We start from the raw sequence: 26,739 nt of genomic DNA, 5'->3' as shown, positions 1-26,739 counted from the left end.
ACACGGAATACGGAAAAATTCGAAAAATTCATTAAAAAAATTACATAATACTTAAAAAAAAATTACATAATTAAAAAAAAAATTACATAATTTAAAAAAAAATTACATAATTTATAAATAAAATTACATAATACCCTCGGCTCTCACTCCTCCTCGTCCTCGTCCCCGTCGCCCGTGCCGCCTCCGACGTGCCCGCCCCCAATCTCGACGCCATAATCATCAATGGGTGGTATTCCTAAATCGCGCAGACATTGATCGACCACATCCTTGCACGGCCTTTTGAACACAAGATCGTGGGTGTTAAACCACTTACCCGTGCTCTGCATCAGGGTCTTCGTTAGCTGCGCGCGGGCGAGGCGGTCGCTACCGGGTCTTCTGGGGCCTCCGATCCGACCTCGTAGGACCCGCTGCCGGTGCCGCTCTGCCTCGGGCATCATTCCACCCATCTGACTCATTCAACTATGAAATTTGTAGATTTAGAGAGAGAAACTTGTCAACACAAATGGTGTGAATGAAATGAAGTTCAACGAGCCATATTTATAGGGTTTTTTATAGAAAAAATAATATATATATATATATATATATATATATATATATATATAGGGGTGCATTATAATGATAACCCCAATTTATGTGATAACCCTATAACTAAATCTCCACCACACATTTTTAAAATATGTGGTCTAGATTTAATCTAACAAAACTATCATTTTATCAAATAAAACTATCATTTTCGGACATATTAAGGGCAAAATTGTCATTTTGTTTTAAAATTTGGTGGGAAAGAAGGAAACTTGACTCAAACCCTGCATCAATTTCTCACACAATCAAACCCTCTGAATCATGTTTCAAAGCCTTCGAATCGAAGGAAAAATCATCCGATTCTGGAAAATGTCGAAGGAAAACGATCAAGCATCATCGAAGAAAGGTTGGATGAAGTTTATTACTTATTTCACTTTTGATTTTGCTCGATTTATCATTTTGCTGGAGATTTTCTCGATTTTTTTAGATTCTGTAGTTTTTTAGTGTAGATATTTCTTATATTTATACAATATCATTCATGCATAACAATATTGAGAACAATCTATATATTTAGATTTACATTTTGCTGTGTGTGCTGCTGGTGTGTGTTTTTCTGTGTTTGTGTGTGTGTTTTGCTTTGTTTATGTGTGTTTTGCTGTGTGTGTGTGTTGCTATGTGTTTGGATGATCTGTTTAAATGTAGAAATTGTGCTTTTGCTTGATAAAATGATACTTTGGGTGCATAAAATGATAGTTTCTGAAAATGATAAAATGATACTTTGTGAATAGTGTTTTGTTCTACTTAAGTGACAAGTTATGCCCTCTCTGCTTTTTTGAACTCATTGAAATTTAGAAAATGATAGTTTCAGAAGATAAAATGATAATTGCCATTGATAAAATGATAGTTTCAGAAGATAAAATGATAATTTCATGGGATAAAATGATAGTTTCAGATTATAAAATGATAGTTGATAAAATGATAATTGCCCTTGATAAAATGATAGTTTCATGGGATAAAATGATAGTTTCAGATTATAAAATCATAGTTGATAAAATGATAATTGCCCTTGATAAAATGATAGTTTCAGGAGATAAAATGATAGTTTCAAGATAAAATGTTAGTTTCATGGGATAAAATGATAGTTTCATATTATAAAATGATAGTTGATAAAATGATAATTGCCCTTGATAAAATGATAGTTTCATGGGATAAAATGATAGTTTCAGAAGATAAAATGATAGTTTCATGGGATAAAATGATACTTTATGTTTGTGTGTGTGTGTGTCCTGAGGCTACTGCTGCTGTGTTTGTGTGTGTTGTTGTGTGTGTCTCTGTGTTTTTGTGTGTGTGTGTGTTGCTATGTGTTTGGATGATCTGTTTAAATGTAGAAATTGTGCTTTTGCTTGATAAAATGATACTTTGGATGCATAAAATGATAGTTTCTGAAAATGATAAAATGATAATTTGTGAATAGTGTTTTGTTCTACTTAAGTGACAAGTTATGCCCTCTCTGCTTTTTTGAACTCATTGAAATTTAGAAAATGATAGTTTCAGAAGATAAAATGATAATTGCTCTTGATAAAATGATAGTTTCAGAAGATAAAATGATAATTGCTCTTGATAAAATGATAGTTTCATGGGATAAAATGATAGTTTCATGGGATAAAATGATACTTTGACTTTATATAATTACATAAACTGTTTAACACACTGAAATCATTTGTTTATTAGGTAAGAACATTGATGATGTTGAAGCCAAGCGTAGATGGTGAAGTGCGTAGATGGTGAAGCCAAGCGCGAGCATGATAGGATCTCTAACTGAAACTCAGCGCTTGTTTTAATTACCATACTTCAGCATAGATTTTGTTGGTAGACATTTACTTATGTAGGCTTTAAACATTATTTTGCCATTGTTTGTGGTTCAATTTGAACTAGATTAGACTTTTCATTTGTAGGTCTGTGCAATGTGAAGAGAACTCTTCTGTATTGTTCAATTGAAATTATTTTGGAAGCCCTCTTCAAAGATAGTTTGTCATAGAAGTTTCCTTGTAGATGTAAACCGTTGTAGAAACTTTGTTCCAAGGTTGCTCATTTTATCAGCTAAAACGTATCATGTTATCAGCCAAAAGTATCATTTTATTAGTAAGAAGTATCATTTTATCAAGTACTATGACTATCATTTTATCAGCTATGACTATCATTTTATCAGCCAAAAGTATCATTTTATCACCTAGGACTATCATTTTATCAGCTATGACACGTCTGAAAAGTATCATTTTATCAGTCAAAAGTATCATTTTATCAGCTATGACTATCATTTTATCAGCCAAAAGTATCATTTTATCAGCTATGACTATCATTTTATCAGCCAAAAGTATCATTTTATCAGCAAAAAGTATCATTTTATCAGCTATGGCTATCATTTTATCACCTAGGACTATCATTTTATCAGCTATGACACGTCTGAAAAGTATCATTTTATCAGCTATGACTATCATTTTATCAGCCCAAAGTATCATTTTATCGTAGTATCATTTTATCCGACTAATATTAATCTAAAATCAAATTCAATACATGAATATGAACACAATCAATAATGATTGTTATCTTCGTTATTTTCTACAGATTCCATCGAAGCAAATTTTCACAGCAATTGAAGAGGTAATCAATGAAAATAAGAACACAAAATTCAAAACATCTTCCCGATCACAATTATGCGAGAAATATGGAAACAAAATCTGGAGACTACGGAATAATGAACAAATCGAAGAAAATCTGGAGATGTTGAAATAAAATAGGCGAGAAATATGGAAGATGAAGATGAGAGAATCGATCTGTTAATTGTGAAGATGAAGATGAAGATGAAGGTGAGAGAATTGAGTTCAAACAGAATGAAAGCGTGAATCGCGTGTTTAGAGTAAAATTCAGAAATTAAATGAGGAAATTACACTTTTATCCCTCTGCGCCTTTTTTATGAAGTAAATCTAAGTTTGAATCTCAACCACAAGATTATCAAATATGTGTGGTCCAGATTTAGTTATAGAGTTATTATGTGATTTGAGGGTTATGATATGATCACATCTATATATATATATATATATATATATATAACATTCTTTTGAAATGACACGAGTATTAATACCAAATTAATAAAGTAAAAAAAAAATAGATAAGTGTGTTAATGAAAAATAGATTCGATATTGTTAGATAAAAAGATACTTCCTCCGTCCTACAATAATTGTCAATCTTATTGTGAACACGGATTTTAAGAAATGTAAAGAAAAGTTGATTGGAAAAATAAGTGTAATGTACGACCATTTTTTTATATTATTTTATAGAGTAAATGCCAAAATTAGTCCTAAACATATAACCATTTTACGTTTTTGGTCATAAACTTTATCTTTTTGAATTTTTGGTCCTGAACATTTCAATTCGGATCACAATTGGTCATCTGCCAACATTTCCGTTAAAAACTAACGGTCAACGAGTTTAATCACGATTTTGACCAAATTAGACTTTTAATTCTGATTTTTTATTCCCTTATTAATTCCTTAATTATTTTAGTAATTATTCATTTAAAATCAGATTTAAATAATATGAAAAAATAAAATGAAACACTGAGAAAAAGAAAGAAAAAAAAGTTATGCTATCGATGGAAAAACAAGGCAGCAACTCCGGCCACCGCGAGCCACCGCCCTCCTCCCTCCAACTCCTCTCCCACCACCAAAGTCAACCCAATTCAGCCCTTCATGGGCTCCATTTCAATTCAACAACCTACAAACTTATCCACCACCGCCGCCGCCTCAAACTCACCCCCCTCCACCACAACCACCACCACCAATTCGGACAGCAAAGCCTTGGTGGTTAAGAAGCCCTCCAAGGACCGCCACACCAAAGTCGACGGTCGCGGGTGCAAAAACACATGAGTTTGTCAATCCTCAGCAGCATACATCAATATCACATGAAGATTTTTCAGCTAGTTTTATTTCAAAAACTAGGTTCACTTTACTGCCAGATCTTCATTTTTTGATTCTCTCAATTAAATCTTCAATAATTCATAATTTCTTTTAATTTATTATAAAATAAAAATAAAATATCAGGATAATGTTCAAGGAGCATGGCTACCAGATGGGTAGCAAGAAATGCAGAGAGAAATTTAAGAATTTGTACAAATATTAAAAGAAGACTAAAGAAGGCAAGGCTGGTGTTCGAAGGCAAGGCTGGTGTTCTGCAGTTTCAGTGTTTCATTTTATTTTTTTTATATTATTTAAATTTGATTTTAAATGAATAAGTACTAAAATAATTACGGAATTAATTAAAGAGTAAAAATCAGAATTAAAAGTCTAATTTGGTCAAAATCGGGATTAAACCCGTTGACCATTAGTTTTTAACGAAAATGTTGACAGGGTACCAACTGTGATCCGAATTAAAATGTGCAGGATCAAAAAATAAAAAAGATAAAATTTAAGACAAAAACATAAAATAGTCATATGTTTAGGACCAATTTTGTCATTTACTCTATTTTATATGATAAAATGTAAGTGAAGTGAGTTGATAGTAAAAATGAAATGACAATTATTATGGAATAAATCAAAATAGAAAAGAATAACAATTATTACGAGACTAGCAGAGTATTTCTTATAATAAAAAAAATTCTGTTTTTAAAAAACAAAGTTCAAAGATTACTTGCATAATCTTACAATCATAACTCTGATATAGTATTTTGCTGTTTTTCTTATATATACCCCTATTCTTTTTATTTCTCTACAATTCATAATTATATCAACAACATTAAATTATCTAGATACTTTATAAAAGACAAATATGACCAATCGTGAGGTAAGGATAGAGGGTTTGGAGAGAGAATGGGAAACGAAAACAAAAAATTATATAGCGAGTCAGAAATTGGTTGCTTGCTGTTGGGCATTTACACAAAAGAAATAACACCTGAAAACAAAGCTTACCCCCTTCATAAACATACTAGGCAAAACAACCATCAGCTGCAAACCGGACTTTTCAAACATAGCAACAACTCAAACAAAGGCAAGCACTTCTCCATAGCAAGCAAGCAAGGACCAACACCAACAACTATTCTTGGTTGCCGCCAACCCTCTGAGTCACACGACCACCCATTCCTCCACGCCCACGCCCACCATAGCCTCGCCCACTTACACCTCTACCTCTGCCCCTTCCATATCCAGCACCTGTATAAATAAATAGGCATGCTAGTCATTAACCTTCCTCAAGTGTATATATAAACAATCCAGACAATGTCAAAACTATATCACTTTCAAGTATCTATCTTTCTTAAATACAAACTTCAATTACTTTTAACACATTTCCAAAAATGGACTGAATTGTTCTTGGGTTATAAAAGAACATACCACGATAGCCCCCACCCCAACCTCCACGACTACCACCTCGGCCCCAATTGGAATATCCGCCACCATAGCCACCTGAATTAGAATACCCACCAGAATAGCCACCATTATAGCCACCTGAATTAGGATATCCACCATTATAGCCTCCTGAATTAGAATAGCCACCATTATAGCCATCATTTTCTGCAACAGAAGAAGAAGAATATTGATAAGGGAGATGATATATCATATCCATAATATATGCACCACACGGATCATAAATTATATGGTGGTTGATAGTTCGAGAGTGAAGTACCCTGGTAGTTCGAATATCCACCTCTGTGCCAACCTCGCCCCCTCCCTCGACCACGGCCTCTTCCTCGGCCATTAGTATCTAAAAACCAGAAGTACGTGAAATTAATGCTTGGATATGTAAATGTTTACACCAAGAAATTCAGTTAATTTCCTTACCTCCATTACCAGCATTGTAAATGGCGCGTGCTTGTCTAGGAGGTTGATTTTGCTGCTGTGGCTGATAGTTGTTGTACTGCTGTTTAGTTTGATCCACGTTACCAGCATTATAAACTCCAAGTGCTTGTCGAGGAGGTTGATGTTGCTGCTGCTGTGGCTTGTAGTTGTTGTACTTCTGTTTAGTTTGATCCACATTAGATGGACCTTGATACCTGATCCATGATGATATGTAAGAGACTGGGATAAAGGATTAACAAATAACTGAAATAACCTTATCTGAAACCAGAATTAGCTTTATATAAACACAAAGCAATACACATAGAAGGAAGAAGGCATCACACATGTTCCTAACTATCAGATTAAAAGGATATCCAACCCGCACATGAAGTATTCCTTGTAAGGGTCCAAAATACAATCCCACAGAAATTACCCGGGAGAGCTCTGGTTAAGCTCTTTAGTCGAGAGAGTAATTGAAATCATGGACACGTGGCGAGTCTGCTCCACACTGTAGACATAAGTATATCCATTAGACTCCAGTAGCACATATACATACATATAATTGATCATAAAAAGAGATAGATAATACAACACAATGTGCATCAGGACTGAAAAGTTTGAGACGAAGGGAATAAAACTCCAAACTCACATCTGAAGGCCCTCTTCAATGGGTTCGAAGGTATCAGTTATGCTGATTGAGCTGATGGCAGTGTCCTGATGCAGATGAGGAACTCTTCTCTATATCCAAAGGAAAGCACTGAGTCCTTCACATTGTGCAAGAAAGAGAAAGATAAAAGTATCATAGGAAAGGAAACTAAATAGCAACCTTTAAGAATTCTGCAATTGCCACAGTTTTGCTTATTGCCTGACCCATTGCCTTTAAGACAATCTCTGTCACTTGTCTCTCCTGAGGAAAAAATTATTAACATAACAATGATTAGCGGGCAGTTTCAGCAGGATAGGCCAAAACAAAATATCCATAAATAACTTATATAAAGACATGCATGAAAAAATTCCTCCTAAAGATGCATGATCTAAAATGAAAAACCATTCCAATACAAAGTAGGCCATCAAGCTAACCCCAGGAAATTCGACCACCCTTAGGCCATACCGATCATAATAATGATCTCCCATGTAACCAACCTTTCATGTAATAGTTCTAGAAATACACTGGTGTGGAAGATCCATAACACATGCATGATTTATAGAGGTCAATAAATATTACTGTATCTCTACAGAGTGATAAGAACACCCTCAAGGAGATACACTTTCTCAGAGTGATAAGAACGCCCTCAAGGAGATACACTTTCTCACATTATTTAAAAAACCTATACGCAACACTCAGCATCGCGTCAAGTAAGACTAATCTAGTCACCTCCATCAACACAACTAAACTAGCCACCTCCATCAAAACAACAGAAATAGATAGTACTTGTGAGTATGCAAATCGATAAGCACCAAAATACAACAAGACTAAGCCCTAACTATCATAGTCCACGAGCAAATTCCATAGTCACATTGATAAATGCAGAGTAATAAGTAGTCCAATAAGAAATAAACGGCCTACTAGCTACTAAATTACTTCACCAAAACCAACAAACATACACATTAGAAGTAATAGCAGCAGAAATGATGAGCGGATACAGAAAAATCACGATTCTGCTAAAATATCAACTACAAAATTTATGTGTTAAACAACATTATTATAAGACGATTCATGTATAAACAAGTAGTATTAACATAGCAATATCTCTTAAAATCCTTGTGAGCAAATTCGAAATCAGATGAAATGCCACTCGATAACACACATCAGCAGAAAATAAACGGAAACGGAAGATCCGTAGCAGTGCATAAACGACACCGAAAGAACTCAATCAAACAGAAAATCGCATAACATACAGAAAATTGATACATGAGTGAGAGAGTAAGGATGATAAACCTGAAGCAGAGTTGTAGCGTAGCTGAGGTAGTTACGAACAAGGCCTTGAGACGTGATACGGATCTCATTCTCGTTAACAGGAGATTCAGGCTTCGGCTTCTCCACCTTTTGGTATCTATCCATTTTTCCCTCAAACCCTAAAAACCCTAGAGAGAGAAAGACTAAGAGAGAGGGAAGGAGGGAATTTTTTGGTGTGATATATATTCATAGAATAATCAGTAATCTAGTGAGGGAGAATCAGAATTTAGCTCTCACATCATGGGCCGATTTTATTGGGCTCATGGCCCGGTTTTTGAGGGCCCATTCTCGGCATGGGCTTTCATATTGTTGGCTCTTCAGCTCCATAATTGGGCTGCTTGTTTTGGGCTTTGATAGATTGGTCATCTCATCCACAAAATTATTATACTCTTTCCGCCCCATAATAATTGTCACTCTTTTCCATTTCGATTTATCTCATCGCACTTCATTTTTACCACAAATAGTAAGGAGGTATCATATTCCACCAACTCACTTCACTCACAGTTATTATAAAACCAATAGAAAAAGATAAGTCTCACATTCCACTAATTTTTCCAATCAACTTTTATTTACATCTCTTAGAGCTCGTGCCCATAATAACAGTGACAGTTATTGTGGAACGGAAGGAGTACTTACTAGTAGTAACTTAATTTTTGTCATGTGATTTGCTTGACATTTTTTCTTTAATTTAGTCACAATCTTCAATTATAGATCTGCATCTTTAAATTACAAACATATGGAAATTCGTTTAAATTCCTAGAGAAAATGGTCTTGAATCTCTTGACATGACAACCACTTGATGAGTAATTGTGAGGGGTGTGTTGATGCGGTTTAAATTTATGCATTAATTCAATGTTTCAAATTTGCGTGAGTTATATTTTAAATCATTCTTGAGAGCCGGAGATGCACTTTTAGCTAAACAGAAAGGCATAAATTTATTTATAGGAAAGCTAAAACTTTATTGAATTTTCCTGTTGAAATAATCACTTTCCGCATATAACAATTACAATCAAAGTTCTCATTTGAAGGTATAGATTTTAAAAATAACATGACGTGTTTCACAATTCTACACAAATTTTAAGAGACAAGACAGTGGTGGAAGGGAAGCAACAAAATCGCGTTGTTTAGTCAAATACCAAATTGTGTAAATCTCAATTTCACCTCTTTTTTCCCTTTGCTTTTGTCATCATACTCTTCATTTTATCTTATCATATATATACAGGTTATTTTTTGGTAGTACAAATTCCCGTGCGAGAAGTAAAAGATTACACAAGAATTGGGGCCATAATCCAAAATCCCCAATGTGCGTGACATAGGAGTAATTAATAAATAAATAAATAATATAATATAAATTAATTAAACCAAAAATTTAATTAATTTAAGTACTTACATCATTTTCGATTTTAAATGAATCACGATCAATTATAGAGATTTGTTCAACTAATTTGTTTTATATTGGAAATTGAATGTAACTAAGGAAATATCTGAGGACGACACAATTATTTGGATTTCAGCAGATCTCTTTAACCTTAATTAAAAGAAAGATTCTAATTATTAATGAGGCCCTAAATCATCTTTTCTCAACTCTAATTACTTGCTGCTGTCTGCTGATGGAAGAAGGTTGACTAATTGGAAATTTTTGAGTGTTGAAGTTTATACCAAAATATGATCAAAGTGGTGTATATATTTTTTTGTGTAAAATCATTACTATGTGTTTCAACATATGGAGGCTTATTATTATAATTGCATTTTCTTACTTAAATTCAGCAATTGTGGCTCTCTTAGAAGTACGACATAAGTAATTAAATGAAAGATTCTATATGTTTGAATTTTACACATAGCCGTCTCGTTTCCAGCCCTTTTTGATATTCTCTTTAGAAAAAGAAAGATTTAATGTATCCTTATAGATTTTTTTTGTGCGGAAATTGATGCTATTGATCTTTTTTACAGAAGAAATAAAAAATAAACTTGAAATACCAATCGTTATACATATCACAAATTGACTATGTATGAACACCAAGTATAGGGTGAGGAGACAACTAACCATGGCGAAAGTGCAAAGGAGGCGACTTGAAGATAACTACGCGGTAAAAATCATTCTTGAGTTGCCTAACTATTGGTTTTTGTTTATGTTAGGGACGATAATCATTTAAATTTTAAATCAACGTTCAAATTCTGGTTTTTCCCATGATTTTTGAAACTAGAATATTAAATCATCAACTTTCAATTTTTCTCAATTGTTCCAACTACCCAAAATGTTGTTGGTGATCAAGACGACATGTTTCACTAAAATATTTTTTTTCTTTTATAGTCCTTTATTTTCTTATTTATTTTCTCATTTGATCAAAATATTTTCATTTTTAACATCACCATACTAAAATTTTTATTTGAGATGATTGGGAAAAATTGAATCAAACTTCATGATTTAAGAGAAATAATCTGAATGGCGTTGAGTTTTCGGTTTCAGGGTGATGGAATTAGCATGCTTCCTGATTATATATTAGTATTAATATTGTCTTCCTTGACCTTGAAAGAAGCTGCAAGGACTAGCACACTTTGCTCTCGATGGAGGTACTTGTGGACCCTCACACCTACATTAGATCTACAGGTCGATTGGATAGATACATTGAGAAATTATGACATAGATGAGTTAAGACACAAGTATGTTGAATGGGTTGATAGACTACTCACCAAACTCCCCAAGGCCTCCACCACTAATCTTGTCAAATTCAGAGTCTTGTTCGATTTATCCTCATACTTGAGTGATCGGATCAATGATTGGCTTAGCTACGCTGTTAGTAGAAAGGCCGAGAGCATTGATTTGACCTTGAAGGCCAATTTACCAGGAAATTGTTACCCTTTCCCATACAAACAAGGCAACTTCCCCAACAATCTTAAGCTGCTCAAGAAGCTGAGTTTTAGTTATGTGAATGTGAGTTGTGAGGTCGTGGCGTTTTTGTTGGGGAACTGTCGTCTCCTCGAGCAACTGTCCCTATGTGGAATCCCGCTTTCGTCTCTGGAGGTTATTCCGACCTCGCCCGTGTTCAAATGCCTAGAAATCAGCCGGTGCAGTGCTCTCAACTCAGTTGTGGTCCGTGAATCGAAGGTTGTCTGCATCAAGTACAATGGTGCGGGTAAACCACATTGTCGTTTCGAGCTCGTCGATGTTCCCCTCCTTACTGAGCTCTGGATTCAGGCGAAGGCTCGTCAACAATATATTTCTGCACTCACAGACATTTTAAGCATGTTTGATTCTGTGCTTCCACAACTACACACACTCAAGCTATACGCCATGTCTAATTTTACCCGCAGGGTACACTTTTGATTGATTTACATTAAATTGGTTTAATAAAATATTTAATTTCTTAAGATATGCATATATTGTACAGGACACTTTGTCGGATGTTAAGATGATGCCTAATCTTAAGGAGTTGGTGGTGGTTCTTGGGAGTGGTCACAGGGACAATTCTCCTCTCTCGCCAATAATACATTGGTCTAGTGTAGTACCTTGCTTGTAGAGATTTGTGATAGAGGTAACTATCTACTCTTTATTTCCAATATCTTTTGTGATGAATTACTTTTATTGATTAATGATTGTATAGGCGTCACACCAAGAGATGAACGAAGCAGACAAGAAGGAGGTAATGTATTCTTCAACATGCTCTTCTCAGTTTTGCTTGTGTCGAGGTCGGAGGGATTATTCTCCTATCAAGGAAGTAGTGTTTGTTGGATATCGTGGTGTGTGTAGTCATTTTCAAATGATTGAACAATTGGTGATATACAGTCTTGCACTAGAGAAGATTATTGTGGATCCACGAATTTTCTTGCTTTGCAAGAATATACCGTGGGATTACATTTCACGAAACCAAATGGAGGATAAAATATTTGCAAGGAATTGAGCAAAGGAACAATTCAAATTCTATGCTACTTCAAGAATAAATTTCGACATTCTTTAGACTAGTGTTAGTGAATTTCATATTTTTTGAGATACTCAAAAAATATGAAATCTATATCTAGATTTTTGGCACTTGGTATTAGATTATAAACTTTGCAGTTGTTTCATGATATACTTGCTCAACTACTTCGATTCTGTATTTATTGTTAGAAGACCAATTTAGCCAAGGATGTAGCTTTTGTTGGAAGCCATTTTCTTGTTTTGGAGTTGCCGTCGACTTCATCTCGGCCCCATCCCTCAGAAATGGAGTTCACCTACCTAAACTCATGGCTCAACATTGCAATATCTCTTAAAATCCTTGTAAACAAATTCAAATTAGCACACAACACAACAGTTATTGAGAGTTTTTATTTTTGTCAAAACTCAAATCATAACATTTAAACATCACCATTTTATTCAATCTTGGAAGTTGGAAAAGTAATTCCAATTGGAGGAAGGATATGTACCCAAACCCATTAACAATTACTCACAAGTAGGGATGTTAATGTAGCCCGCAATCCGTGGACTGACCCGAATAGCCCGCCAAATTTATAGGGTTAGGGTTGAACTTTTATAACCCGAAAGAAATCACAACCCGACTAGCCCGCACCCGATTAACGCGCAACCCATTAGGGCCAGACCCGAAAACCCGATAAAATTTTTATAATTCCAATTTTTACTCCTAATTCGACACTTCATTGATTATTTTATAATTATAGATAACTAAAAAAAGTAACTTTCAATTTTATATTAAATATATAAATTATATATTGAATTTTTATTAATATAATAATTGATATATAAACTAAAAACTTTAAATTCACTAAAAAATTATTTAAATTTCTAAAATATACATTAAAATTTTACTAAATATCTCAAATATTAGTATTTGATTATGTTTATGATTGAGTTCAAGCATATATCTCAAATTTATCATTATTAAATATTTTACATTTAATGAATATAACTAATTTTCATCATTATTTATGGGATTGATCGCATGTTAATCATATCGGTAGCAACCCGATTAACCCGTTGGGCTAGCCCGAAACCCGAGCTTTTAGGGTTAGGGTTGAACTTTTATAACCCGAAAGAAATCACAATCCGGCTAGCCCGCACCTGATTAACCCGCAACCCGTTAGGGTTGGCCCGAAACCCGATGGACCGACCCGATTGACATCCCTGCTCACAAGTATACTTGTGATAACAAAGTTGGAAAGGAAAGATGCTTATGCAAACCTTAGTATTCTCCAAAGCAATATTTGATTTAGGTTGCTTTATTTCAAATAGCACTGGCAAATGTTGCATGGATAATTACCAGTTGTTCGTTTACGAGGAAAACACGTTGTCTTGTTACCTTCGATCCACAAGCTTTGCTGACAGGCTCAGTGAGCTCCTAAGTCTGCATGTCGAGAATGACTTAACTTATTGTTAAAACAAGAAAATAATTATTATAGGTTATTCATTTATCAACTAATATGTACCTTACTTAGTGTGTGACTTGTGAGAAGAAGCAATTTTTCTCTATTTTTCAAGCAGATCTCTCCCCTTTTGGCTTTAGCTATTCAAAACAAGTTATCGATGCACTGTAAAAAATAATCATGACCAAAAAATTTTAAAAGGAAAAACTCCAAGTGTATGTTCATTTAATTGCTAAACAGACAAGCATCAAGTGTATGTTCATTTAATTGCTAAAACTGAAATAACTAACCCACAATTCTGGTATGTACCACAATACTATTACAAACTATCTCTGTAATTATCTTCTTTGCAATGTTACAATGTAATTAGAATCGGAAATAAATCCATCTATTCTGAAACTTGAACTCGATGGTGCAGTTGTTAATACAGGTAGATACATAGTCAACTAATTGTCTTCCACTTAATCAATTTGATGCAAAAAACCATACTTTTTACACTCTAATTTGATCCAAACAAAATTGATCTTTTAGCACACTTTCTAATAAATTCATGTGATATTGATTATTTGCATTGAACTACACTTAATCACAATCTAATTATCAAACATGATAAATAGGGGAGAGTTAGGGTGTCACCACCTCTTACAATAACACCATACCACCATTCTTAGCCAATCATTTGTACACGTGGAAGAAAGCTGCCACGTGGCAAGAAAAAACCTAAAAAAGACGACCATCAATATTTTATACACTATACGGCAATTTTTCTTGGCTAGCAATATCCAACACGCTATACAACAATCTATAGATTGTTGTATATCGTTTATAATATTGTTGTATAAGTGGTGTCACGGTGTCACTTTAAGAGGGGTTGTCATTTTAACACAAACCTTATAAATATACTTGTAAGATTCACTTTTTCAAATTAAATTTCTACAAATTTAATAAAAAATTATTCTTTATTAGAGATTATATAACTATTTTTAATCAGGTCAAAATAGAACGTTTTGGAATAATATAGTTTGAGAATTAGAATAATTAAGAATAATAGAAACAATTTTGAACGTTTTTGAAATCGACCGACTAAATGATCAAGCATTATTTTGAAAGAAAATTATTACTATTAAATTGAAAATTAAAAACTGTAAAATGGATTAGACAATAAAATAGTACAAAAAGTTATGAAAAAAGGCTATTTTATAAACATTAATAAATAGACTGTAAAATGGTAATATAGCAAATACTAAAATAGAACATTCTTTCTAGAAGAGACGAGGATCAAAATATATTAAAACATGTGGATTCATTTTATTCCGTTGATTTCTATAAACTTATTAAAAATCCTAAATTAAATAATGAAATAATGGAAAAACTAGCTTGCTATAAATAACTTCCAATACCTCATGTGTCAGCTCTCAATTTATTATAAAGAGGGTAAGTAATATAGTTATATAGATAATTTAATTAGTTTGATTCACTCAATAAATTATGATTAAAAAATTAATAATAACTGTATTAAATAATTTCAATGATAATTAACTAATAATCAAGAAAAGAATTAGTCTTATTTGGAGGTTATCTATTGTTTAATATTTTTATCTACCAAATTGTTTTGGTTGTGTTTTGAGAATATGAAACAATGCTTTGTTAGTCTGATATGCTGAGAAATACAAGTTTCTTCACATTACTTGTCCACAGTTAGAACGTATCTGGGATAAACAATCACAAAATGTTGATGTTGACATGAAACAGGAATATATTAGGGAGATGCAATGCATTCTCGGCAGAGGAGTAAATGCATATAATATGATTATAGATACGAGTACAAATTTTACTCATATGAGTATATTTTACATATTGTAGATATGAGAGACGAGAAAGTGATGATGGGGCTCTGCGAGTACTCCTTATAAAAGTATAATTTAAAATGTTTATATGGAAATATTTAAGTTAAATATGGACGTGATTTGATACATAATGCAAAAGTTAATTTCCTAAAGTTCTAAATACTTAATTTGGAAAAGATAATTATTCCCTAATGCTGTTGTTTCTATTAGGGTTTTTGGCTTTTTAAACCAAAACCTTTCCCCGAATTCCGATTTTTCCCATGAATTATGAGATTTGTTTTTAAAACCACGAACTTTCATTTCGTTAGGATTTTCCCCCGGCGGGTCAACGACGAAACCCGGGTTGTCTACATGTCAATTTTAATCCTATTTGTCACTAAATTGATTACTTAGATCCTATTTGGCACAATAATACATATAGTCACAATTATTACATAACAAATGACAACTTTTGAATAAACAAGACACAACTTTAACATTTTGAATTATGCTATTCGGGTCGGAAATGTGCTATTCGGGTCGGGTTGGGAAAATCCTAACAAAATGAAAGTTCGTGGTATTAAAAACAAATCTCATATTTCATGGGAAAAACCGAAATTCGGGGAAAGGTTTTGGTTTAAAAAGCCAAAAATCCTTTCTATTATGAAGTAGGAGTATTGCATGGAAGAAGTAATAGAGTTTTGACAGCAGTCTTATTTCGACGTCATTTGTAATTTTTATATTTTTTTATAAACTTGAAATACCAATTGTTATAGTGTATCACAAAATTTAGTTTGACGAGAATAATAAATAGAGTTGAGGAAAAGGAGAAGTAACTATATACATTAAAGACACCTAAAAATAGGGGAGCTTAAACGGTTCTCCGGTTCTCGGTTAATCGGAACCGGAACCGGAATATTCGGTTTCGGTTCCGGTACCGGTTTCAACTTTTAAAATTTAAACAATGTTAGATTTGTGAGCTCCATTTTCTGAAGTAGTTAAGATGTTCAAACCGTGATACTTTTAATCTACAACTATTTTTCTAATCCATTTTTTATGAACTAAGTACAATGAGTACTGGGACATCATAAATTTATTTTTAATTTCCAAAATAAGTTATACAAATACAATATCATTTCATATGATAGAAATTTAACTTTTATAACAAATTTATGTAACAATTCATTTAACATGTGATTTTAACCATTTGTAAATAATTTATTAACTATTTTGTTATAAACCAAAAAGTCACAACAAGATCAATTAGTATTGGAAATTCCAATGAATATTTGTTTAGCCAAAAAAGAGAATGAAATTCAATTTTAATACTCATTAAAAAAAATTTCTTTAGAACTCCTATTTTTGTATTAAAAAATTGCTAACATAAACTAGTCCGATGTACTACACTTGGCATCACTCTTATTCATATATGAATATTATTATTGTTGGTTTGTATTTTTTTGTGTATTTATTTGATTTTTTATGTATTATTTGTTATATTTTTAGAGGTTGGATTATTATTTTTTTAGTATTGAACTATTTAAAATTATAAATAAATTCAGATTAAATTACAAATCAGTTCTGGTTCCGAACCGGAGCAGGCCTACCTAAAAATGCATATTAAAATTGCTCCATTTTCAAAATCGATCGTTACAAAAAAAAGACCGTTATTCTCTAATTTTCTAATTAACTTTTAATATAAATAGTAATTCTTCTCCAACTCATTCTCTGCGCACTAGCTTTTCCTCTATCGCCAATTTCTCTCTCCCAAAATTTACTGAAGCTGCTCCAGCCTATCATTCTCAACAGGTTGCCCAATAATTCTTTCCTCGGCGACAATAGTTGCCTCATAACCATTTTCTTTTTTTCCTTATCCTCCTTCAGTGCCTCCTCAATGATTTGGAGTTTCTGTTTGCACTCTGCTAATTTCTGTTTGCACTATGCTAATTCAGCTTTGATAAATTAGCAGAGTGCAAACGGAAACTCCAAAGCCTCCTCAGAAGGAGGATAAGGAAAAAAAATGGTTATGAGGCAACGAATGTCGCTTAGAAAAGAAATGACTGGGCAACCTATTAAGATTGATCGGGATGAGCAGCTTACATACAGGATTTAATTTCCCCCAACTAGATCTGGTGACTGCAGATGTGGAGCTGCTCAAGAAGGCGAGGAGCCTCAATCTGTAATGCAGATTCGAATGAGGTATAAACCTTAGTTTTTAATTTAAAAAAAGTACTCGGGTTGTTTTTTTTGTTTCTGTCCTAAGATCTTTAAGAAAGCACTCGAAACTGTCTTTATTTCTGTTTTGATCTTCATGCCCGAGATCTTTTTTTGTTTTTGTCCTAAGATCTTCAAGAAATTGTATTTCTGTTTTGATCTTCATGTGTTGTGGTTGATGTGATTTTGTTTCTGTTGTATTTGCTTGTTTTTGTTTTATGATCTTCAAGAAAGCACTTTTTCTTTTTCTTTCTTCTTAGGATATTCTAGAAACACTTTCTGTTACGGCGTTTTGTTTTTGCTGTGTTTAATTGTTTCTATCTTCAAAAAGCAATTTTTTTTTTTTTCTGTCATCTTCAAGAAAGCTTTGTTACAAGAAACTTTTTTTTTCTTTTCTGTTTTGATCTATGTGCCATGGGATTTGTTTCTGTTGTGTTTTGTTTGATGAAGTCTTTTTTTTGGTCTGTTTTGATCTTCATTTTGCTGTGGTTACTGTGATTTGTTTCAAGAGTTTTTTTTTTATTTCGTGGTTACTGTGATTTGTTTCTGTTATGTCTGATATGTATTAAGCCTTGATAGGTGTTATGTTTGAATACAAGGTTGAAGGCTGAAGGTAGGAGGAAATTAAATGCATATAAAAATTTTGCTCATTAGTATTTTTAAATTTTGCTCATTAGTATTACTTTATGTACTTCTGGTATATTCATTCTTTCTTTAATTCAGTATTGTGTATTGTGCAAGATTTCTTGATGCTTCTATTGACATTTTATTTTGATGTCATGTGCTAAATTTTATCTCGTTAAAGAGAAGGAAGAGCTTGCTCGTTTGGTCGTCATGATAGTATAGTGCAAGAAAACTATATATAGATAGGATTTTCGGACTGAAAGTAAGATAGTATCTAGATAGTCTTTTTAAAATGTTGTTGATACACAAATTAGTTTTGTAGAATGAACTAAGATTAGGGCTCTCGATTTTTTAATGAGTATAAATTATTATTAGTTCAGTAATCAAATTTTGCATAATTAAGTGTCAATAATAAAACAAGTGTCAATAATAAAAAAAATATCCTAAAATCAAAATTCAAGAATCCAACATGCAGCTCTATGGCCTCAAGAATTCATTACCCAATTTTATTCCCAAGAATCCAATAGCAAAATTTGATAGAAATTTGGCCACAAAAACCAACTTCATCTCTAAATTTCTATGGTCTCAGGGAAGACATCGAAACCATAAAACACAAAATCAAGCTAAAAACATGAAACACGAAATTGAACAGAAAATTGAAAATCGTACAGGAAACCTCCAAATTACATGAACCCAGATTTTCAGCCATGGAGAGGGGAGGGTTGACGAAACAAGAGGCTCAGATTCTCGATTGCAACGCAAATCAGAGAATCGACAAAGGGTTGCATTTGGTCTCGTCACCGCCTCACCAGATCCAGCCCGGTGGCCATGTAGTGGCAACACTCATGGTGCAATGGTGGTTGTCAACATCTAATTTTGCATGAAGTAATTTTGCTTGTCCATTTTTCTAATTACAATAACTCAGTACATCAAACAAGATAAAGAAAGAGCAAAGCCTAAGGTGGCCTTGAAGCCAGCCTCATTTGTTGAAAGCATTCTCTGCATGTCACACCTCAACCTTTATGGCTTATGCACTTACTATATATAAATTCACAATTTAAAATAAATAATCCACGCGTCAAGTAAATAAAACACACATATTATATAATTTCAAAAACCAACATTTATCAAGTACCTATTTCAAAATATTCTAAACCGTAGTGGGACCCTCTCACCACTCTATATACTACACATTTATCGACATGCAAAAATGATGAGGAGGAGAAGGTTGCCAAAACGCGTCAGCCGCCGACCCTGATAACATGTGGAGTTCCTACAACCCATGTCAACGAATAATTTCATTGATATCTTATTCCTGAAAAATATTAGTGGTTTATATGAGCCACAACTCAGTGTATATAAACCTTACCTTTAATTCCACATCCCAGATATCAATATATTCTTTAACCAATATATATAACAATAACCAACAAATATTAGAAACAATTTCATATACATATGCATATGTCACTCTGTTCAGTTTATTATTCTGTGACAAATCAAGCCTGACATCTGCCCGGGATTCCATTGTATCTGACCCGAAGGTCTCATTGCCATTGTACATATATATATGACCCGAAGGTCCATTGCCATTGTATAATATGACCCGGAGGTCCCATTGCCATTGTATACATATATATGACCCGAAGGTCCATTGCCATTGTATATATTTGACCCGTAGGTCCATTGTCATTGTATATGACCCGTAGGTCCATTGCCATTGATATCAGACCCAAGGCATGACTGTCACAGATCCTCTTTAATCAATGATTCATGTAATTCTAATGTCATATGAAAACATAGCAGTTGCATCTTCTATCATATAATTCATTTACAATATATAAAATATCTCCATTACACCAATCACATATCCATACCACATTTTACCATCAATATCAAATAACACATAACCATTTAGTCTCATATCATATAATTCAAATATTCACTCCAATTTAACACATAGCAATCAATCACATAAAATATGTAAAATTAAAAGTGTGATTTATACACACCTGATTAAGATAGATAATTTGATTGAGTACTCGTTCGGATGTCTCACTCATAGCCTTGATCTTCTAAGACTCACTATTTTCTCTACTATTTTCTTCATCTTTCTCGACTATTTTCTCGTACGCTCTTCCTTCTCTTTCTTTTCTTTTCTTCCTCCCTCTAACTCTCGATTTTATTTCCTCCGCCCCTTTTTACTATTGAAAACTAAGAGTATATATATCTTATCAAGTGGGATTGCCCTTTTATAAAATATAAGACCGACTTAGTAGGAATAGTTTAATATATTTTGTTTTATTTCTTTTCTTTTAAGATTATCTATTAAATTATTAGTTTGTATTTCACACTGATTAATAAATATGCATACGTAAACATCTATCAAATGTCATCAAATTTACAAAAGAAGTGTATTCAGCATACACGTGTGTATACACATATTTTCATGCACAAATCTTTTAACTAACCACTTTTATATATATATAGGGTCTTGTTAGGTTGAGATTATTTAGCTAAATTGAGAAATGAGATGCAATATGGGCCACTAATCCACAAGATTAATAAAATGTCAACAAATACCACATTATGTCAACAAGGGGGTATAATTGTCTTTTCATTAAATTGTGTTTGAAATCATTTTCTAAAATCCTCTCTAAAATTCTAGCTACAAAGTCTTCAAATCTTCAAATCTTCAACATTCATATCTTCAAATCTTCAAATCTTCAACATTCAAATCTTCAATATTCATATCTTCAAATCTTCAAATCTTCAACATTCATATCTTCAAATCTTCAAATCTTCAACATTCATATCTTCAAATCTTCAACATTCAAATCTTCAAATCTTCAACATTCATATCTTCAAATCTTCAAATCTTCAACATTCATATCTTCAAATCTTCAACATTCATATCTTCAAATCTTCAAATCTTCAACATTCAAATGTTCAAATCTTCGAATCTTCAAATCTTCAACATTCAAATCTTCAAATCTCTTCAATATTCAAATCATCAAATCTTCAAATCTTCAACATTCAATAAAATAACACTTATAATTCGCATATCAATACCGAGAATATCGAATGTCAACAACTCGTATTAAAATGTCAACAACTAAAAAACAACACTTACAATTCACATATCAATACCGAGAATATCGAATGTCAACAACACGTATTAAAATGTCAACAACTAAAAAACAACACTTACAATTCACATATCAATACCGAGAATATCGAATGTCAACAACTCGTATTAAAATGTCAACAACTAACAAATAACACTTACTATTCACATGTCAATATCGAGAATATCGAATGTCAACAACTCGTATTAAAATGTCAACAACTAACAAATAACACTTATAATTCACATATCAATAGCGAGAATATCGAATGTCAACAACTCGTATTAAAATGTCAACAACTAACAAATAACACTTTAATTCACATATCAATAGCGAGAATATCGAATGTCAACAACAAACATTATTTATGTCAACTACAATGTCAACAACAAACTTTATTTATGTCAACAACAAATATTTTCATGTCAACGACGTATATTATTTATGTCAACAACAATGTTTTACTTATAATTCATGTCAACAATAATGTTTTACATATAATTTATGTCAACAACATTTTTCATAAAATTTATACCAACGATCTATATAATTCATGTCAACAACAAACGTTATTATGTCAACGAGCTATATAATTCATGTAAAAAATAAACATTTTCATGTCAACAACTTATATAATTTATGTCAACAATACTATTTTAGGCAATATCACAAACACCTTATCTACACAACTCAAAAATTCCAGCAACATAATCGAATTAAAAACTGCATCCATATATTTCACAAAGTTCATCGTACAATTAAACACACGCAAATTTAAATCTACAAATATTGACAAACACCAAACCCAGCATGGCTCCGAACAAATACACAAAAAATACAACCTAAACTCAACCCTTCTCACCATCACCCACAGCTCCATCTCATCCACAACTCCCACACCTTCCACAACATGACTCTCCACATCTTTCTCCACCACCAATCACACTATTTCTATTCAATTTTTACAGTGAACAAACACTTCATTTATTGCTCAACATATGAACACAACAATCACTTATTATCTCTTTGCATCATCAACAATCATATACACAATAATTAATGTCAACCACAAATATTTTCATGTCAACAACCTATATTATTTATGTCAACAACAACGTTTTACGCATATCAACAACAATGTTTTACATATAACTCATGTCAACAACATTTTTCATAAAATTTGTGTCAACGACTTATATAATTCATGTCAACAACAAACGTTATTATGTCAACGAGCAAATGCAAGTGATTTACGAAGCAGATTTGAGAGGCATAAATCGAATTAAATAAAAAATTGCAAGATCTGTGCTGAAGTCGCGAGATAAAAGCGAAATTCAGCATTGAAATGAGCAGAAATCAGTATTTTCAGATTTTTTCCCAAATGTTCAAGCATTTTGATAAAAACAGCGAAAATCGTGAAGATGAACCTCAAAATAGTCGACTTTTACACAGAGCTCCGGCGAAAAAACAGAGGTAGCAATTTCTCTCACTAAAAATCAGTTCACATCCAACACAATTGATAATGCAAAGCTTAATACCTCCAAATCCATACTCGAATCAACAATTAAGCTTCCGGCGAAGCGACGGCGTGAGAAGCGAAGCTGTTCGGAGCTTCGTACAGCAGGAGCGGCGAAGCGCGGTGAACAGCGGCGGCGTTAAACCGCGCGCGAGAGAGAGAGGGGGCTTGTCTGGAGGCGTTGAGGATTTTCCTTTGATTGTATTTCGAGGATTTCCTTCGGATTGGATCCGGCGGAGCTGGATTTGTCGCCAGAATTCGGCCACCTCGCCTCCTCCTCTTCCCGCCACCGTCCACATCATGATCCTCCGCCTTCGCCGCGCCGATCTCTATCTCCAGTTTCGCCTTCTCCGCATCGTCTTCTCCGAGCTTCGATTTCAGCTCGCAGATATGCTCAATTCAACACAAATTCAAAAATTGAAGCTCAGTTTTCCCTGCCGCCGTCCAGATCCTGATCGTCCGCCTCCGCCGCGCCGATCTTGATCTCCAGTTTCGCCTTCTCCGCATCGTCTTCTCCGAGCTTCGATTTCAGCTCGCGGATCTGCTCAATTCAACACAAATTCAAAAACTGAAGCTAAGGTTCGTGAGATGGAGATCTTCGTGTAATTGAGAAGAGGATGAATCTAAACCCCTTTCCTAACTAAAACATGGAATTACTATTCTACCCTTTCATAATAAATTAATCTAAAATTATTTTTTATGTGGCAAAATCTGGACCACTCATTTAATAAAAATGAGTGGCTGATATTGCATCTCATTTCTCAATTAGCATAAAAAATCTCAATTGATCACAATCCTATATATATATATAATATTATAACTAATAACTTGGATAATTAATTATACAGGATGTAATTAATTGCTAACTAATTACCAATCCCAAATTGAGACCAATTTTCAACCATTAGATTAGAAGATCTTGTGGTTAATATAATGTCAAGTGTAATATATTTTAAATTTAATTAATTATTAATTAAATAAAAAGGGTATTAATGTCAAATCCTATATGTAGTATTTATAACTAACTACTTTCTCTCTCCTCAAAATCATCTCAAATCTTTAAATTTACGTAACTTTCTCAATTTAAATTATTTTTTCGCAAAAAATATATCAAATTAAAGATAATTTAATAAGGATTCCAACGAGATCTCAATTGCATATGTTCCGACGATGTTCGGGTGATGAAATTTGATAAATTATATTTCAATTTTCGTACATGTTGATAAGCAGCTTTTATCAACAAATGCAACAAAAAATCTCAATATATTGTAGGCAAAATCTCAATATTATGCATGTCCAATCTCAATAAAAATGTGTTGATATTTTCTTGTCCTTGTATTGATATTCTAATGTCATATTGTTGATATTTGTAATACACAATGTTGATATAAAAAAACACCCACGAAAATTATCATATGATAACATAATGACGATATTACCCTTTTGTTGATATTTTGTCTACTATTTATTGAGATTTGTGAGCTTTAATCTCATCCACTAATTTTAAAATACAATGGTGGAGATTTAGTCTTGATTTTGGATTAGGGTGCTATAAGCATTAGAATAGGACTCATCTAAATTATGTTAAGATAATGAAGTAATATTAAATTTAAAATTATTCAATTAATATGTCTATATATAATACGAATGATAAGTGAAATAAATAATTATGCAAATGATAGAATTCTAGGTTAGGGATGTCACACTGCAAATCTGGAATAACACCCTTGGAATTTTGAAAATGCCTCATTTATTAGGTAATTTAAGCTATTCATAAACTGCACAAGAATATTCATTTTCTAAACAAGTATATACGCACATGCTTCTTAAAACAATATTATTATTATTATTTAAATTTAATAATTTTTTCTCTCTACTTACTTCACCTAACACAACTCCTCCTAAAATTTAACAACTAATACAAAAAAAAAAAAAAACTTCATTCTTCAAGCTTCAACACGTGGCCCGGCTCACTCATCGGAGTCCTCTCCACCATCCCCATCGTCATCCGCAGCCTGCTCATAGTTGACTTCATTAAATTCTGCTTTTGGAGTTGTCGTCGACTTCACGTGCGGCAGCTCAGCCCCATCCCTTTGGAATGGAGTTCACTTCTGGTATTTCTCTACTAACCACATCCCCCGCACCACCTCAGCCTTCCGACGTTGGCTACTATTTTTTTGCTAGCTATGTCCGACCCCACGAGTTTCTTGGACATGCTCAACTTCGCATGATCGTGTACGAGGTAAGTCAGCCACACGATGAAGTTGTTGGTGATAATTCCAGCACAACAACTAGACAAATTAAATCAAGTAAACATGAGATAAATACAAATATATAGGGAATAGTATATAATGAATGTATTTTTGAGAGTAAGTGAAGGAAGGAAGGAGGCTATATACATACATTCAGAATCAGTGGTGATCCACTTTTCTATAGTGTTGATCCACTTTTCTATCTCATCATCTCCAAACCTCATCTTTGGAGAATCTACATCATAATCCACCTGCTTTGAGCCTCCTTTCTTCCAATTCACAGCCCTTTTGAGCAACTCCTTCATCCTCGAAACTGCTTTCTTCGTTGTCGTTGTCTTCTTCTTCTTTTTCGTCTTGTCTGAATCAGCGAGCTCGTTGCTCGACCAGGACTGGTCAGACGAACCAGCTATGGGCAAAACCTTATTCTCCGATGTCTTCTTCTTCCTCTTCTGCAATGTATGTTTAGTGATGGGAGTTGCTATTCTAGAAGCTTCTTGTTCTGCTAGCTTCAATAGCCATTGAAGGATCTGGTGTTACACATAGTAAAATTGTGTTAGTAGATATTCTCATTTTATGTTATATTTAGTGATATATTGCATGTTTTACTTCTATTAATGATGCATGCAATTATATACCACTTGATTATAAACAAAATTCTTTAGGTGATTTCAAACAAAAAGTTCAAAGAATGAATTTTTTTTTTACTATTTGTAGTTTGTAAGTATAACATAGTAATTGATTGAACCACATGGTAGTAAAATTCATGTTAATTACTGGTTAGTATAATAAAAAAGAGGAAATGCAAAGCCAGCTCACCTGCATGTTGTCTCTAATTGAAAATGGTATAGCTTGCCTTAAATATATTTGGTCAAATGATGGAGTACACAATCAATACACAATCAAAGGGTTCTTTTTGTTTAAATAAATAGAATGGGAGAGAACTGATTTGTAGAGAGAGTTTGGATCAGTGAGTAAGTGAGTGAGCTTTGTTGAATCTAAATAACATAACATACGTTTGGCTATATATAGATAGCTAGAGTGATAGTCTAATTTGAGGATACATGATGGAAAAATAGTCTATTTGGCACTTCACTACACCATACAAGTGTAGTGCTTATGTGTGGTCTTGGATTGATGTAAGTGGGCCCTATCCACGAGTAAAATATTTAGTAGTCTAGACACATTACTATTTAGTGAGTCTGGTCAACCATAATTATGGAAAAAGAGATAAAAATTAAGAAGATGAAATACTTCTCCAATTGTTATTGACTATCCCACAAGCCACTTTTTTTTATTTTACTTTGTCAAATTTTCAAGTAAAAGTAGTAGAAACTGATCATGGTTGCATGAATAAGCATTTAGTCCCTTCCCTATATTTTTTAAGTAGTCTCAAAATCTTGAAATTTCTTGTTATGGGATACATTTCAAATTGACCATGAAAACCATAAAACTTAATTAGTTGTCCACAAGAAATTGACTCTATTAATTAAGTGATTTTTTTTTTGGAGATGAGAGTG

At 33.1% G+C, this 26,739-nt stretch overlaps 3 protein-coding genes across 3 annotated transcripts; 1 reads left to right on the top strand and 2 right to left on the bottom strand.

Moving 5' to 3' along the window:
• Nucleotides 1-5,390: 5,390 nt before the first annotated feature.
• On the bottom strand, nucleotides 5,391-8,484 carry LOC125210486 (protein FAM98A-like). The gene is made up of 8 exons (XM_048110036.1): nucleotides 8,290-8,484; nucleotides 7,177-7,257; nucleotides 7,000-7,088; nucleotides 6,784-6,858; nucleotides 6,354-6,565; nucleotides 6,199-6,276; nucleotides 5,907-6,086; nucleotides 5,391-5,726 (listed from the first exon to the last, which is right to left on the bottom strand). The coding sequence occupies exons 1-8, from the start codon at nucleotides 8,410-8,412 to the stop codon at nucleotides 5,611-5,613; spliced, it is 954 nt and encodes a 317-aa protein (XP_047965993.1). The 5' UTR covers nucleotides 8,413-8,484; the 3' UTR covers nucleotides 5,391-5,610.
• Nucleotides 8,485-10,750: 2,266 nt separating this feature from the next.
• LOC125209898 (F-box/LRR-repeat protein At3g03360-like) lies at nucleotides 10,751-12,285 on the top strand. The gene is made up of 3 exons (XM_048109472.1): nucleotides 10,751-11,553; nucleotides 11,697-11,840; nucleotides 11,910-12,285. Exons 1-2 carry the CDS (start codon nucleotides 10,751-10,753, stop codon nucleotides 11,719-11,721), a joined length of 828 nt encoding a protein of 275 aa, XP_047965429.1. The 3' UTR covers nucleotides 11,722-11,840; nucleotides 11,910-12,285.
• Nucleotides 12,286-24,703: 12,418 nt separating this feature from the next.
• LOC125209327 lies at nucleotides 24,704-26,203 on the bottom strand. Its single transcript, XM_048108930.1, has 3 exons — nucleotides 26,039-26,203; nucleotides 25,374-25,749; nucleotides 24,704-25,261 (listed from the first exon to the last, which is right to left on the bottom strand). The coding sequence occupies exons 1-3, from the start codon at nucleotides 26,042-26,044 to the stop codon at nucleotides 25,218-25,220; spliced, it is 426 nt and encodes a 141-aa protein (XP_047964887.1). The 5' UTR covers nucleotides 26,045-26,203; the 3' UTR covers nucleotides 24,704-25,217.
• Nucleotides 26,204-26,739: the final 536 nt, after the last annotated feature.

This window comes from Salvia hispanica, chromosome 3, assembly GCF_023119035.1.
Source record: "Salvia hispanica cultivar TCC Black 2014 chromosome 3, UniMelb_Shisp_WGS_1.0, whole genome shotgun sequence".
In the NCBI taxonomy this organism is placed as follows: Eukaryota; Viridiplantae; Streptophyta; class Magnoliopsida; order Lamiales; family Lamiaceae; genus Salvia; species Salvia hispanica.
This window is presented reverse-complemented; position numbering and strand designations above follow the sequence as displayed.

Coding starts and splice junctions, on each gene's coding strand:
- LOC125210486 (XM_048110036.1), bottom strand. CDS start 8,412: ATGGATAGATACCAAAAGGTGGAGAAGCCGAAGCCTGAATCTCCTGTT. Junction 6,277..6,353: donor TTACAATGCTGGTAATGGAG/GTAAGGAAATTA, acceptor TCTGGTTTTTAG/ATACTAATGGCCGAGGAAGA. Junction 5,727..5,906: donor TTGGGGTGGGGGCTATCGTG/GTATGTTCTTTT, acceptor TTATTTATACAG/GTGCTGGATATGGAAGGGGC.
- LOC125209898 (XM_048109472.1), top strand. CDS start 10,751: ATGGCGTTGAGTTTTCGGTTTCAGGGTGATGGAATTAGCATGCTTCCT. Junction 11,554..11,696: donor CTCACAGACATTTTAAGCAT/GTTTGATTCTGT, acceptor TATATTGTACAG/GACACTTTGTCGGATGTTAA.
- LOC125209327 (XM_048108930.1), bottom strand. Junction 25,262..25,373: donor GATCACCACTGATTCTGAAT/GTATGTATATAG, acceptor TAATTTGTCTAG/TTGTTGTGCTGGAATTATCA.